Source organism: Elephantulus edwardii, unplaced genomic scaffold (assembly GCF_000299155.1).
Source record: "Elephantulus edwardii isolate Elephantulus edwardi_28Jun2011 unplaced genomic scaffold, EleEdw1.0 scaffold00062, whole genome shotgun sequence".
NCBI classification, from domain to species: domain Eukaryota; kingdom Metazoa; phylum Chordata; class Mammalia; order Macroscelidea; family Macroscelididae; genus Elephantulus; species Elephantulus edwardii.
In genome coordinates this window covers 738,058-752,056 of record NW_006399812.1, presented here as the reverse complement: position 1 = coordinate 752,056, position 13,999 = coordinate 738,058, and the positions used below count along the sequence as shown (strand labels likewise).

At 35.5% G+C, this 13,999-nt stretch overlaps 1 protein-coding gene and 1 pseudogene across 2 annotated transcripts in view; both read left to right on the top strand.

The window, feature by feature from the left end:
- REV1 (REV1, polymerase (DNA directed)) overlaps positions 1–13,999 on the top strand; it is an 85,129-nt gene that overhangs the window by 23,441 nt on the left and 47,689 nt on the right. For both annotated transcript variants that reach the window (XM_006887795.1, XM_006887794.1), the window contains exons 4-5: positions 4,452–4,604; positions 7,556–8,259. In XM_006887795.1, the coding sequence (XP_006887857.1) occupies positions 4,452–4,604; positions 7,556–8,259 (857 nt within the window). The remainder of the gene's footprint in view (positions 1–4,451; positions 4,605–7,555; positions 8,260–13,999) is intronic.
- LOC102858478 lies at positions 12,254–13,472 on the top strand (annotated as a pseudogene).

The following is a 13,999-nucleotide window of genomic DNA, read 5'->3' as shown; positions in this document are numbered from 1 at the left end:
ATTTTTCCCCCTCCTCATTTATCTTGTGTTTTAAATCCTGCCTTAATTCATTCTTGCTTACAGTGCTGTATACTATGGCCTATGCCTTGAGAATGTCTCTTAATTCACTCTTTATAGTAATTTTTCATTACTTTTGGCATACGTGAGGTTTTATAAAAAATTTTGTTTACTTTTTTTATTTCACAGCAATATAAAATTAGCCAACAGTACACACATTTCAGGCTATTTTCCATTAATTTGTAATATTTTCTAGAAAATAAAGTCTTAGTCTTTGGAAACTTAACAGTGAACAGCATAACTGTAATTTGTTAAAAAATGGTTAAGGGTAACATGCCACATACATATTTTCACACCTATTTGTTTATTTCCTTTTATGATAACCTGGTATCTTAACCTGGTAAGACATTGATTGGAAAGTTTAAAGTAATGGAGACGTGGCAGAAGAAATAGACTTTAGAAAGACAGCTCAGTTTGCTTTCTTGGCACGTAATTACTTTCCCACTTTAAATATACTTTCAAACAAGGGAGAAGATAAATGTTGGATAGGCACTATTTTTTTAAAACAAAGAGTAAGTGGTATGTTGACTGGAAACAGTATATATATTTAATGTGTAGAATAATTGTCTTTCAAGAAATAAATATTACTGCTGTATTTGGCTTAGGATAGGTAGGGTACAGATCTGTTCACAGAGTTATTGTGAGTGGTTGTTGAATAACTGGCACCTAACAGTGATGTTTGGAATAGAAATCAGTTTAACAATTTAGCAAAATTTCCCTTAATCTCAGAAGAAATTTATTGACTCGTATAAATATATTGACTATTGGTATAAAAAGTCATTTTGAGACTACTTAGGAAGAGAATTTGCTCGTGAATGAAAAATCTTAACTTCTCTGTAAATGTAATTAAAATCACAGTTAAAATAAAATTTTTTTTTTAGAAATTTTTTTAGAATTTGCTTTTGATATAATTGTTTAAGGGAGCTCTGGTGGCCTAGTGGCAAGAAGCTGCACTATAATCCCCAAGGCACATGGTTCAAATCCACCAGATACTATGCTAGAGAAGTGGCAATCTCCTCCTGTGCCATTCAGATCTGATTCATTGGTATATTTTAAAAAAAAAAAGCACTTCCCCCCCACACACACATTTTTATTCTGCATAAAAGTTTAATGGTCTTTCTGGCTGATCCTAGAAAAAGTTTTTTGGGGTTTTGGGACAGAACAAGAATTCATTGTCCTAAAGTAGATGAGTTTTTCAGTTGTAGTTCATATATATATCTTATCACTTTATGAAATATAAACTATCTTATACTCAATACTTATTTACTGTTGAGTTGGCACTGACTTGTAGCTGATCCTACATTGAGTTTCTGAAGTTGTAAATTGCACTAGAAGATATTTCCCATCTTTCTCCCTCCCTCAGAGCCATTGCGGGATTCAGATTGCTTGGGTGATGTGGCCTTTGGGTGAGCACATAGTTTCCGACAGACTTTGCCTCTAGAGCCCCCTCTTTCATAAACATCAGAATGTAATTTCAGTGTATATGGAAAACACAGTATATAAAGAACTCCTGTAATCATTTATTTTACTAATGTCCAGTATTTCTTTTTATCTGTTTCTCTATTTGGATTTTAATACTTGACATTTTTAAAAATTCATTTGCTAAGCAGAATAGTATAAAATGTAGATCTAAAGTGTCCAGGCAGGCAGTTGGTATTAGAAATTTAATCATGCTAGAAATTAATTCCTGAGAGATTTTAAAAAATAGATTCAGTGTTATTGCCCATATGTATCTGTGTAGATACATGGCTGAACAGGCATGATTAGCCGTATACAATAGATATATAGGTTTGGTCTTTACATTAAAAGGCTCTCTTGTCTGACATTACTCTAGTGCTTTAATTCTCTTTACCAGGTGTCTCTGAAGATGTCTGATTTGAGACCCCGAGTATTTAAATTGGCTCTCTTAAAAGTCTCCCTGGATTTACTTATTAAGTAAGCCTAAAATTTTGCTGGATGACTTGATACTTGTTAGAAGTTGAACAAGATGCTATACTCTTTTGTGTGACTGCTGTTGGCCATAAGGGAATACCTTTAGAGTCTGCTTTACCTCACCTCACCAAGCTGTGTCAATAGTGTAGAAGAGGCAAGCATGATGTTGTTAATTACATTTTGGTTTTAGTTATATATGTGGCTCTTTGGATGTGGATTCATTCTCTGCTAAATCTCTCTGGTATAGCTGTATATAGTTGGTTGGGTAGATGACTAAAGTTAGGATTCTGCTTGTGTGAAATACTGCTCAAGTGGTGGAGGAGAACATGAGAGTTTAAATAGATAATAAAAGAAGACAGATCATAGGCAGTTGAAATTAGCTATTAAAAGAATTTGATTTGATAATAAATTAGTGAATGACCTAACTTTAGGATTCTAATTCTTAATAAAAGTGTAACCTTGATAAAGCTAACTTTTAAACTGATAATAATACTTGAAAAACAAAAAATTGGAACATTTTGTTCACTATCTTTTTCTTTACTACCTGGATTCAGTACTGTCAGTCTATTGGTATGGTTTAAGGTTTCTCAAAGTACAATTCTTGAATATGTAGGAATCAGAATCAGATTGAGGAAAGTAGTGTCTTAATGAGAAAAAGGATATAATTTATACCTTTACACAATTTTGTTCTTAGGATCCCCAGTAGATTTTAACCATTTTTTATTAAGCTGATTAAGTTATGTAATTGCTGTTTTCAAAAAGGTGCTTGTAATGCTATTTGAATAAAAATGTTAAAATCCTTAAATTTATTAGATAATTAAAATAGTTTTACTGTTATTTATTAATTACTTTCCCAAAATAATTAAGGAATAATAACTTCCAGATTTTTTCTGATATTAAGTAGCATTTTATAAAGTTTGGATGCTTACCTGAATTTACTGGTTACTTTTAATTTGAGGTGCAGCTGGTACTTTTAAAGATACTCATAAAATGAAAAAGACACAACATGGCTGCTGCTGAATCTACTACAACCCTTTAGTGATTTATAAGACAGACTTGCTGTGTACCATCGAGTCAGAACCAACCCAGAGCTGACCCTCCAGTGATTTACAGAGGCAGTAAATCACACGGGAGGAGATCTCCCATCTTTCTTCTGCAGAGCATTGGTAAATTCAAACCACATGCCTTTGGATTAGCAGGACAGCTCCTCACCACTGACTACAACTGCCCAGTTGGGTTTTCAAGGTTATAAATCTGAATGGGAGCAGATTGCCTCATCTTTTCCCCTGAAAAGTAGCTGAACTTTCATTTGGCAGTCCAGTGCTTAATCTAAAAGGTCACCAGCACTCCTTACAGTAGCCATATATACCCCCATTTCTTAGAAAGCAATAAACTTTCTAAAGCTGTTGAGATAATAAAATTAATTTTGAATGAAAGAAAATAGATGTTTCCATGTTCCTATGCTAGTATCATCCTGTATTATAATAGTATTCCTATGATTTTTATAGTAATGTGTGAAATGTAGTGAACATTTGGAGAAGGGTACATAAATGACAAGTTTCTGCTCTTTGGAAATTTATATCCTCACATCGTCTTGGCTTTATCATTCTCACATACATTAAATAAATATGTTATTTAATACTCCTAAGAGTTTGAAATTCTTTATTCTCTCTTACAGTTTTACTTTAGAGTTTTTCACATTTAATAGACTCTAAGATCAGTACTAGTTTGAATCAAATAGCTGTTCCTTGTAGGATAAAGATGTGATGATCTGTTCCATAAGGATTACAACCTAAAAATGTCTTCCTGGGCCATGAAGAGTTTGAATTGACTTGACAGTGGTGGGTTTGGTTTTTTTTTATTTTAAAATGGAGTTAGTGTAGGACTTAATAGATTTTAGTTATGAGGGTTATTAATTTTTATTTTATAAAAGCATAAGAAGTAACCAAATAGTTAATCTTACTCTATCAAAGGCAAGAGATATTAAAACCATGATGATTAATAACGAACTGTGGATGGAGTCTTGTCTATTAAAATGAGGTTGAAAATTTGATGCTGCCTAAGGTACATTGGATGGCCTGGTGATCTACTTCCGAAATTTAGCCTTTGAAAATCCCAAAGAGCCCTTCTCCTCACTGACAATTATGGAGTTGCTGGGAGTTTCAATCAACTTAAAGGCAACTGATTTAGTTCTTTTGATACCACTTTTGTCCACAATTAAAATTTGGTTAAAAATTTCAAATGTGCTGTCCATCTTTTCGTGGCCAGAATGGTCTTATTCATAAGTATTTAGATTCAATTATATGAAAAGACTGAAATAGAAAGGAAAGAATAAACTAGAAATAAAAATAACTTTGTTATCACTATTGATTAAGAACATTGTTGTTGTTTTTGTTTTTTTTTTTCCATGAAGCTTGTTTCAAAAACTAAATTCTAAATTGGTATTGGTGCTTTTGTTTCAGCATTAAAGCTGGAAAACTCCTGTCCTACATTCCTTATCAGCTGTATACCAAGCAGTCCAGTGTGCAGAAAAGTCTCAACTTTAATTCCGTGTGCAGACCTGAAGAGCCTGTGCCAGGTCCAAGCAACATAGCTAAACAGCTCAACAACAGGGTGTAAGTTTGTCTAGGTTGCGAATACTACAGACATGGTTTTTAGCAGTGAGTATGCCCCCACTCTGCAGATGGTAGATGAAAACAAATATAAAATCTGGCCGTTAATCATGTATTAGACACATTGAAATGTGCATGTGCAGTGTCTTACCTAAACATTTTTTTGTTGTTGATAATTTTAGAAATAAAATGTAATGAATTTTTCTAGTCAAATTAAGGTCCTATATTAAACCAGTGGCTCTTAAATTATTATTAGTAGATTTCTTCTAATATTTTCCTAAAAGCAGTTCTTTCTACAGAAGTAAGTGGTGTAAAATGTTTTCTTTTCATACCAAATAACTCCTTTTGTCTAGAATTAAAGAAAATGTTAGTATCTCTAGTGTTTGTGGGGGAAATGTCAACTTCTTAACAATTCTAATTATGTAAATATTTCATGTCACTGAAAGCTTAGTTGATAACCTTCAGTTTGGGGGATGAGTCTAGTCTTTGTTCTAGTGTGACTGATTTTAAAAAATATGTATTGATTTAAGCTTTCATGGTATTAATCCTGGATAAAATTGGTTTCAGAATTAATTGGTGTGCTGCCTTAACTTGTATATCAGGTGATTCATTAATACTGGTTTACACCTTATTTATTAAATTGCTTGCCTTGGGAGTTGAATGTATTTTTCCAAAAGGCCAGAAGTCTAATTAACCAGGGAGGATCCAGTATCACTCCCTTCTGTAATATTTGTTATGTCGTTTGTATATTAACTTATGTTCACATTTATTTAAAATATTGACTTTTAAAAATATTAGTCAGGTACAGTAAGATTGGCACAGGATAGAGCAAGGTTTAGGGTTGTTGTACACAGAGTTGCTGTGAGTCACAGGTGATTGAATGGCACAAACAATAGCAAGGTATAATAAATGATACTAGAAAATTTTTTCCACAGATAAACAGCTTTTTACTTAGGCTAGTGAAAGTAGAGAACACATGTTTTGAAATTTTCCTTAGTGATGATTTTAGGGAGCTTTTACCTATCAATTTTTAGTTATTAATGTATTTGTTCCCCCTGTTGGCAATAGATAAACAATAATCTGTTTCCAGTGCTTTGCAAATAGCCTTTTGTCTAGGCGAGAAGCTGTAGTACAGAGGCAGTGTTCATTAGCACTATATGTTTTGGCCATCAGTGTATTCCTGTTGCATATGTTGCTATTATACACGTAAAGAATTTGCAGAGAAACTAGCTTCATTTTGTGTGTGTGTGTGTGTGTGTGAATATTTTTATATGTTCAGTGCATTTTATAAATATCTTTGAAAATGTGGCTTTTTAACCTCTTTCAGTTTTATTTATCAAAGACTAGAATTTCTCTGATAAAACAAATAAGATTTTTTTCACCCGCACCTGCTTTAATTGTTTTCAGTTTCTCTTCTTTTTTCTTTTCACTGGTGTGATCATCTGTGAGGATTGGGATCTCCTCGGTTGGTTGTCATACTCTATGAGTTGGTTAGCCAGAATCAGAGCCAACCCAAAAGTGGGTAGTAATGCTTTGCATCTGATTCATATTTGATTTTCGTATAATCACAGCAATTACTGATGTACCTAGTTGGTATTCGGCTAAGGGGCTTTCAGACAAAACTTGACTTGTTCTGTGGAAATCTTTTTCTGTGCTCTGGTATGTATTAATCAATGGATGCCATCCATTCTTTAAGGAGTACCAGTGCTTCAGTGGTTAAAGCAGTTAGCTACTAACTGAAAGAGCTGAACTCAGTGTCCTGTCAGTGGAAGATAGATGTAACGGTCTGTTTCCTGAAAACCTACAGCCTTGGAAACCCAGTGAGAGACAGTTCTCTGTCCTAAAGGGTCGCTGTGTGTCAGAATTGACTTGACAGCAGTGGCTTTGGTTTTTGTTTTATTCATTCATTGGAGCCTGATTTGCTATTGCATTAAAGCTGTGTACCTTTCTAAGTAGAAAAGAAATTTTACTATAATTCAGCTTTTGATATATAATGATTTTGTTACTTACTTGATTCCTGTGAATGCAGATGGATTTTTGTCTTTATTGCAGAGCAGAACCAAGCAAACATCTAGAAGAGGCAGGGTGTGAATTTAGCATAACATTTGTTATAGGGTCTGCATTTATAAATCTGTCAGGAAATTTGGTCCAGAATTCATTGCATTACCATGACATCTAAGTGCACTTTTCTTAGAAATGAGAAGCCATTTTCTTCGTTAGTAAGGGTATGCATCCTCATTTTTATAGATATAAATTTTAATGTACACATTAACCTAGTTTTTAATATTTGTTGTTAAGTACCATCAAGTCAGAACCGACCCATAGCTAACCCTGATTCAGTGAGTTTTCAGAGACAGTTTAATTGCACAGGAGGAGACTTCCCATCTTTCCGTGGCAGAGCAGCTGGTGGATTTGAACTGCATGCCTTCACGATCACCCAAGAGTTCCCTTGCTTCTTAATTTTTAAATCTGCTTGTATAGCTTTTAGTCTGGTGGAATAAATTTATATAGTCTGTGTTATTAGCTTTTCCTAAATGAAATTAATGATGTGGCCTTAGAAAATTGTATTAGTATTTGATTTAATAAGTTGAATTTCACAAAAATAAATATTCCGATTTCTTACTGATTTTATGGGAATTATTCAAACTGTTTATTAAGCAGTTTACATTTTTGTTCAACCATGAAAAAGATTCCATTGTATTTTTTATTTAACTGTCAAAATTGAGGTGGGAGATGTACCTAAAAGACTATTAATAGTTCTTTCATTTTTTTCTCTGTTATCTTACTACTTTGGGTTAGCAGAAATGCTCTTTGATTAGAAAGAATTAAAATGTGTGTTTTACCTCTTTAGGGATAAAAAAATGAAGTGTATATCACTGACAAACATTGAAATCATTGTTTTAGTTTGATAGTAAAAAAAGTTAATTTCAATACAATTTTTTTTCTTGCTTTAGAAATCACATAATTAAGAAGATAGAGACAGAAAATGAAATCAAAGCCAATGGAATAGACAGTTGGAATGAAGATGCAAATAATGACTCTGAATGTGTGGAGCTGGAACAGATCCTTCTAGAACGGAAACAGAATGGAATTCCACATCACAGAGACAGCTCTGCCATGTTTAATGGTCACACTCCCAGCCCTAATGGTGCCTTAAAGACACAGGATTGCTTCGTTCCCATGGGCAACAGTGTTGCCAGTAGGCTTTCTCCAGACTGTGTGGAGGAGGAAAAGACCGAGAAAAATAGCACTGACTTCAGAGACTGCACTGCACTTCAGCTGCAGCAGAGCAGCGGAAACACAGATGCTCTGCAAGATCCACACAGAACTAATTCTCTCTCATTGTCATCTTTGCATAGTACCACTAAAATAAATGGTGCTCACCAATCCACTGTTCAGGGGCCTTCAAGCACAAAAAGCACTTGTTCAATACCTACTCTTAGCAAGGCAGCACCTTCAGTGCCGTCTAAGCCTTCAGACTGCAGTTTTATTTCAGACTTCTATTCTCGTTCAAGACTACATCACATATCAACGTGGAAGTGTGAATTGACTGAATTTGTCAATACCCTACAAAGACAAAGTAGTGGTGTCTTCCCAGGAAGGGAAAAATTAAAAAAAATGAAAACAGGCAGGACTGCACTTAATGTAACTGACACAGGTAGATACTTCCTAAAATTGCTTTCTTAAGAAAAGGTTCTATTTCCTCATTGTCTTCAGATGGCATTGATTTCTGGTTAATACTAAGTTCTTGTAACAGAAAAGTCTTTAACAACATTAGGTTATGTGGCAGTAAGTAGTATGGATTATAGAACGTGTTCTTATTTATGCTAATGTTTTAAAAATAGATTTAATTGTAGTTATCTGAAAATTTCAAAGTAATTAAAAAGTTGCAAGGCTTAGGTTTTGAGCATCCTTTACATAGACATTAATAGCAGTTGAAGTTCTAACCTGTAAAATTTAACATGAATGGACTATATTTAGTGCTTCATTTTTTTAAAGAATGAAATTTATTTCATAAGAATAATAGTAATTTTCTAGGCATTTGTTTGTAATGAATTTTTAAATAACTTTGAAGGAACAATTGCTGTGGGAGTAAATTTTTGGTACATGTGTTTTCACATATAAGTAGTTAATTGTATTTTTTTTTAAAAAAAAAACTTGTCATCAAAAACAAAATCAGCAGTGTACATTTCTGTGGTTTTGCTTACCTTTGAATCAGAACCAATTTATAGCTGACTCTGGGGCATTTTTCAGAGGCAGTAAATCACTTGAGAGGAGATTGCCCAGTTCTTCAGAGAAGCGGTTGGTGGCTTTGAACCACAAGTCTTTTGATTTGCAGTACAGCTCCTTACCATTATGAATTTAATTTCTGGATTATGGTTTTTAGTTGCCTTTTATCGATTATAGGATGTTTGAGGGTCTTAGGACCAAGGAAGGCCATCTGATCACTAATATTACCTTTAAGTTACAGTTGTGAAAAGTAAAGTACAGAGAAAATCTCATGGTTATATGTTAAAAAATAATAGAACCAACCTGTCTCCCTTTATGGGCTTTTCCTGGTGTGTTTTGCTATGCTTATTTTATTCAACTCATTGCCATCTAGGCAGAACGTCTCTTTATCTAACCCTCTAGGGAGTTTTCAGAAACTCACTCTGGAGGAGATTGCCCATCTTTCTCTCACAGAGCAGCTTGTGGATTTGAACAGTTTACCTCTGGAGTGGAACCAGCATCTCCTTACCCACTAGACCACCAGAGCTTCCTTTGCGATTTTATTACCTGCTTTTAGTAAGAAGTACTTCTTAGACATATCCAGAATAATGTTTATAAATACTATATTATCCTTAGATTATGCCTTGATCTGTACCCTGAAGGTCATTTCATTTTAGAGGCTTTAAATAACTATTAGAAATTATTTTCATGAGTGAGAAATTTTTGTATTTTATAAGCACTCAGTAGATCTTTGGCTTATACGTTCTTACTTTGTTCACTATTTTTAATTTTAGATTGTTTCTGTTATGTTTACATAATTCTAGTATATATCAGAATTGTGATCTTTAAAGTTTATTGTATAAACCATTTTCCAGATTCTTTTTAGAAAGTAGCAGGAAAAGTTACAGTGTTAAAGTGAGAATGTGTTACCTTCAAGGCAGCTTTTGCCTCTTGGTGACCCCATATGTGATGGAATGAAGCATTGCCCTAACCTGTGCCACTCTCCTTTATGTTTGATTCCATTCTTGTGGTTGTTAGGTCAATTCATCTCATTTGTGGCAAGTTTGGTCCCTTCTGAGCCACAGTTTCCCAACTCACTTCAGGGATTAATAACCTCACCTCATAATGCTCAAAGCCTCATTGATTTTAAGAAACTGTGAACAAAGTCTTGGTGCCTTGCTCATTATGAAAATGAGGTAAATTCTGTAACAGCAATACCTTACAAAGGGAGTAGTTGTAGTCTGAATTTTTTTTTTAAAGGATCTAAGGTTATGGAAGCCTTTTATGAGGAATAACCCTCAGACCCTGCTGCTTTTTGAAATGCCAGTGGCATAACTTCAGCAGCAACACAGCATCATGCAGGCCATGGCTTGCTATATCATTAAATGAAATAATATTTCAAATCAAATACCTACACTGTCACCATGTAGCTTCCACACTAACATAAGAAGAAGAGTGATGAGGATCTACTTCTTAAAAAACCCTAAACAACAACAAAAGACCAGTGAAAATTTTATGAAAAGCCATGAAACATTGTCTGGTGTATTGAGCCCACCACATTGGAAATCACTCAGAATACAGTTCGGGAAGGATTACTTTACGAGGATAGAATCAACAGAGTAAATCTTTTAGGATCTTCATGTGTTGTTATGACACAACTTAAAATGGAAAGATAGCTGCAATTGATAATGGGATAGATGAAGTGTGATTCTAATACAGTTGAAATCTTATAAGTTAGAACTAGTAGAAAAAAATGAATGAAGATGGATATCTGAAATTAGTTTATATGGACTAATATTGGCCATTATGAGTTGTATGATCTACTTTGCTGGGAAAGACAAATTGAAGAGGATTTTCAGCAGACCTATATTAAAACATGCAAGCAAGATTCTGCTATAATTATCCAAAAACAACTAGAACAGCACATCAGCATAGAACTACTAGATATGCAGGCTAGGTTTTAAAGAGGCGTGGTACTAGGGATTATAGCCAATGTTAGCTGGATCTTGGCTGAAAGCAGAGAGTACCAGAGAGAGGTTTATCTGTGTTTCATTGACTATGCAAAGCTATTTAACTGTGTCTATCACAACAAACTGTGGCGAACTCTGAGAAGAATGGGAATTTCAGAACACTTGTCTGTACTTAGGCAAAACCTATACTTGGACCAGGAGGCAGTCATCAGAACAGAACAAGGAGACACTGCATGGTTCAAAATTGAGAAAGGTGTACGTCAGAATATATCCTGTCTCCATACCTTTCCATTCTGTATTCAGAAGAGATCATCTGAGAGACTGGGTTCTATGAGGAGGAACGTGACATTAGGATTGGAGAAAGACTCAACAACAACCTGTGTTATGCAGATAACCTTGCTTGCCAGAACTTAGCAGGGCCTGAAGCACTTGCAGAAGGTCAAGAACTGCAGCCTTCAATGTGGATTGAAGCTCAACATCAAGGAAACAAAGATATTCACCACTGTGCCAATTGGCAGCATCATGATAGATGATGAAGAGATTAAAATTGTTAACAGCTTTAGTTTGCTTGGATCCAAAATCAGTACTCTGGAGACCACCAGCCAAGAAATCAAAAGATGAATTGCATTGAGAAAGTTGGCTGTCAGTGACTTCTCCAGAGTACTGAAGAACAATGATGTCAGTCTGGAGACCAAGGTATGCCTGATCCAGGCCATGGTCTTCACTGTTACATGCTATGGACGATGACTAGGAATAGTAGAATTGATGCCTTTGAGCTGTGGTGTTGTAGAAAAGTATTGAATATACCATGGACTGCTAAGAAAACAAACAGATTTATCCTGGAGAGGTTGAAACCAGGCTGCTCATTGGAGGAAAGGATTCTGAAGCGTCGTCTGACATACTTTGGGCATGTTGCAAGAAGAGACCAGTCCTTAGACACATTATGCTTGGGAGGTTGGAGGGACAGAGCAAGAGAGGAAGACCCTCAATGAGATGGATTGACTTAGTGCATGGGGTCATGAGGGTAGGTATGTCAGACAGCTTGGTTTAGGATAGGGCAGGGTTATGAGCTATTGTACTTAGGGTCGCTGTGGATCAGAGGCAACATGAGGGCACCTAACAACAACAACATATTAAAACAGACCTATATTCTAACTCCACAGCTGTGTATTTTTTAGACTAGTTAACCATGTAAGATCAAAAGGGATACAACTAAGAAGGAGGGGGAAAGCTAGGAAAGATGAATGAAGGGAAATGATAATGCAGGAAGGAGGTAGAGAAGTGCTGTTATAGGGTGGAAATTTGCAAACAGTGTCCTGAAAACAAAAGGTATATGGACTGTTAATTAGAAGACATTTACTCTGTAAACTTTTCCCTCAAGTCACAGCAAAAATTTCAAGATTTGACTATTTAATATAATGCTATGGAAGAATATTATTCATGCATCTTCAAGTAAGACCAGTTTATAGGACTATGGCTTCCATTTCTGGACTAGCAACTAAAACTTCAAATGAAGATGACGATTTTTATCAGCCTCTGCTGTCTGAAATTCAAGAAACATGCATGCAGTCAGTGTTTTGCTTTGATAATTATTGGTGATTGGAATGCAAAAATTAGGGAGGGAACAAAGCTTAGTACTAGAAGGCCCTTTGTGCTAGAGCTAGGAATTGAAAGGCTAATAACCTTTTCATTACAAATGCTCATTTTTAGCCACCGAAATGAATGTACACATGGACTTGAGATAAAATATACTAGAATCAAAATCGTGGAAAGAGAAATGGAAGAACTCTATCAGAACAAGGCTCTATGCAAGGTCAAGTTGAAGCTTAAGAAAATTAAAACAAGTCTGAGCATTGAAGTATGACTTAGAGTATATACTCCACATGTTCGTTTAGAAACTAACTTAGAAATAGGTGAACTGAACACTAGTGACGCATCTCAAAATTAAAGAATGACATCAAGGATATCATCCGTGAAGAAAGCAAAATGTTAAAAAGAAAGAAAAATGTGTGTCCCTAGCATGGCCACCATTGGCCCAGCAGCAGATAACCAGCTCGGAGAAGGCCTTGATGCTCAATCTGAAATCTCTGCAGGATGAGCCAGGGGGTGAGGGACACCTTCCAGGTAACCCTGGTGGATGAGTCCGGCCTCTATAACTGGGAAGTGGCTATCTTTGGACCCCCAACACGTCTATGAAGGCAGCTATTGAATTTCCTATTGGCTACCCATATTCACCACCTACCTTCAGATTCTTTACCAAAATGTGGCAGCCCAACATTTAGGAGAATGAAGATGTATGCATTTCAGTTCTTCACCCACCTGTAGATCTACAGAGTGGAGAACTGCCCTCTGAAAGGCGGAATCCTACAGAGAATCTCAGGACTGTCCTGTTAAATGTAATTTCAGTGCTGAATGATCCCAGTACCTTCTCCTCAGCCAATGTGGATGCTTCAGTTATGTTCAGGAAAAGGAGAGACAGTAAAGGAGAAGACAGAGTATGCTGAAATCATTAGAAAACAGGAGTGAAGGTTCCCCCAACCCTGGTGGAACAGTGCATCAAAACTAAAGTGCCTAAAATGACAACAGCTCAGATTTGCTTTATGACAATTTGTATGATGATGACATCATTGATGATGAGGAAGAACATGATGTGCACTGTTACAGTGATGATTCTGGAAATGAGAAATTATGAGGTGCTCCTTCGATGCCCTGTACTGCCCTGCCATTTCAGGCCAAAGGAAGAGGAGCAGGTGGGGACCTAGCAGAGTACCCTAGGCACCTACTGACTCCTCTTACGGATCTCAGTTTGCTCTTTTTTCACAGACCTCTTAATGGAGAGATTCCGTAACCCTGCACAGAATGAGTTCTTGCATTCCTGACTCAGTCCTCCATCACTGGATTGATCCTTTAAAAATTAAAACATAAAACCCACACACCAAATAAAAATGCTGGTCAGCAGAGACCCTGAAATTGATATTGAAGATAGAAAAACTGAAGAAAATAAAAGGATTGAGGGGGGATATTAGAATGACATGTACTAAGGCCTACACAGTTAGGAAATAAAAAGGAGCACACTTGATATTTTTTAAGCTAAAAAATTTAGACCTGAAGTTGGAATATATGAGAATACAAAAGGCAAGATACTGAAACAACATATAAACGTTAAAAGAAGATAGAATACTTGATAAAACTTAGGTCTGCATTCAACCATTTCAGGAA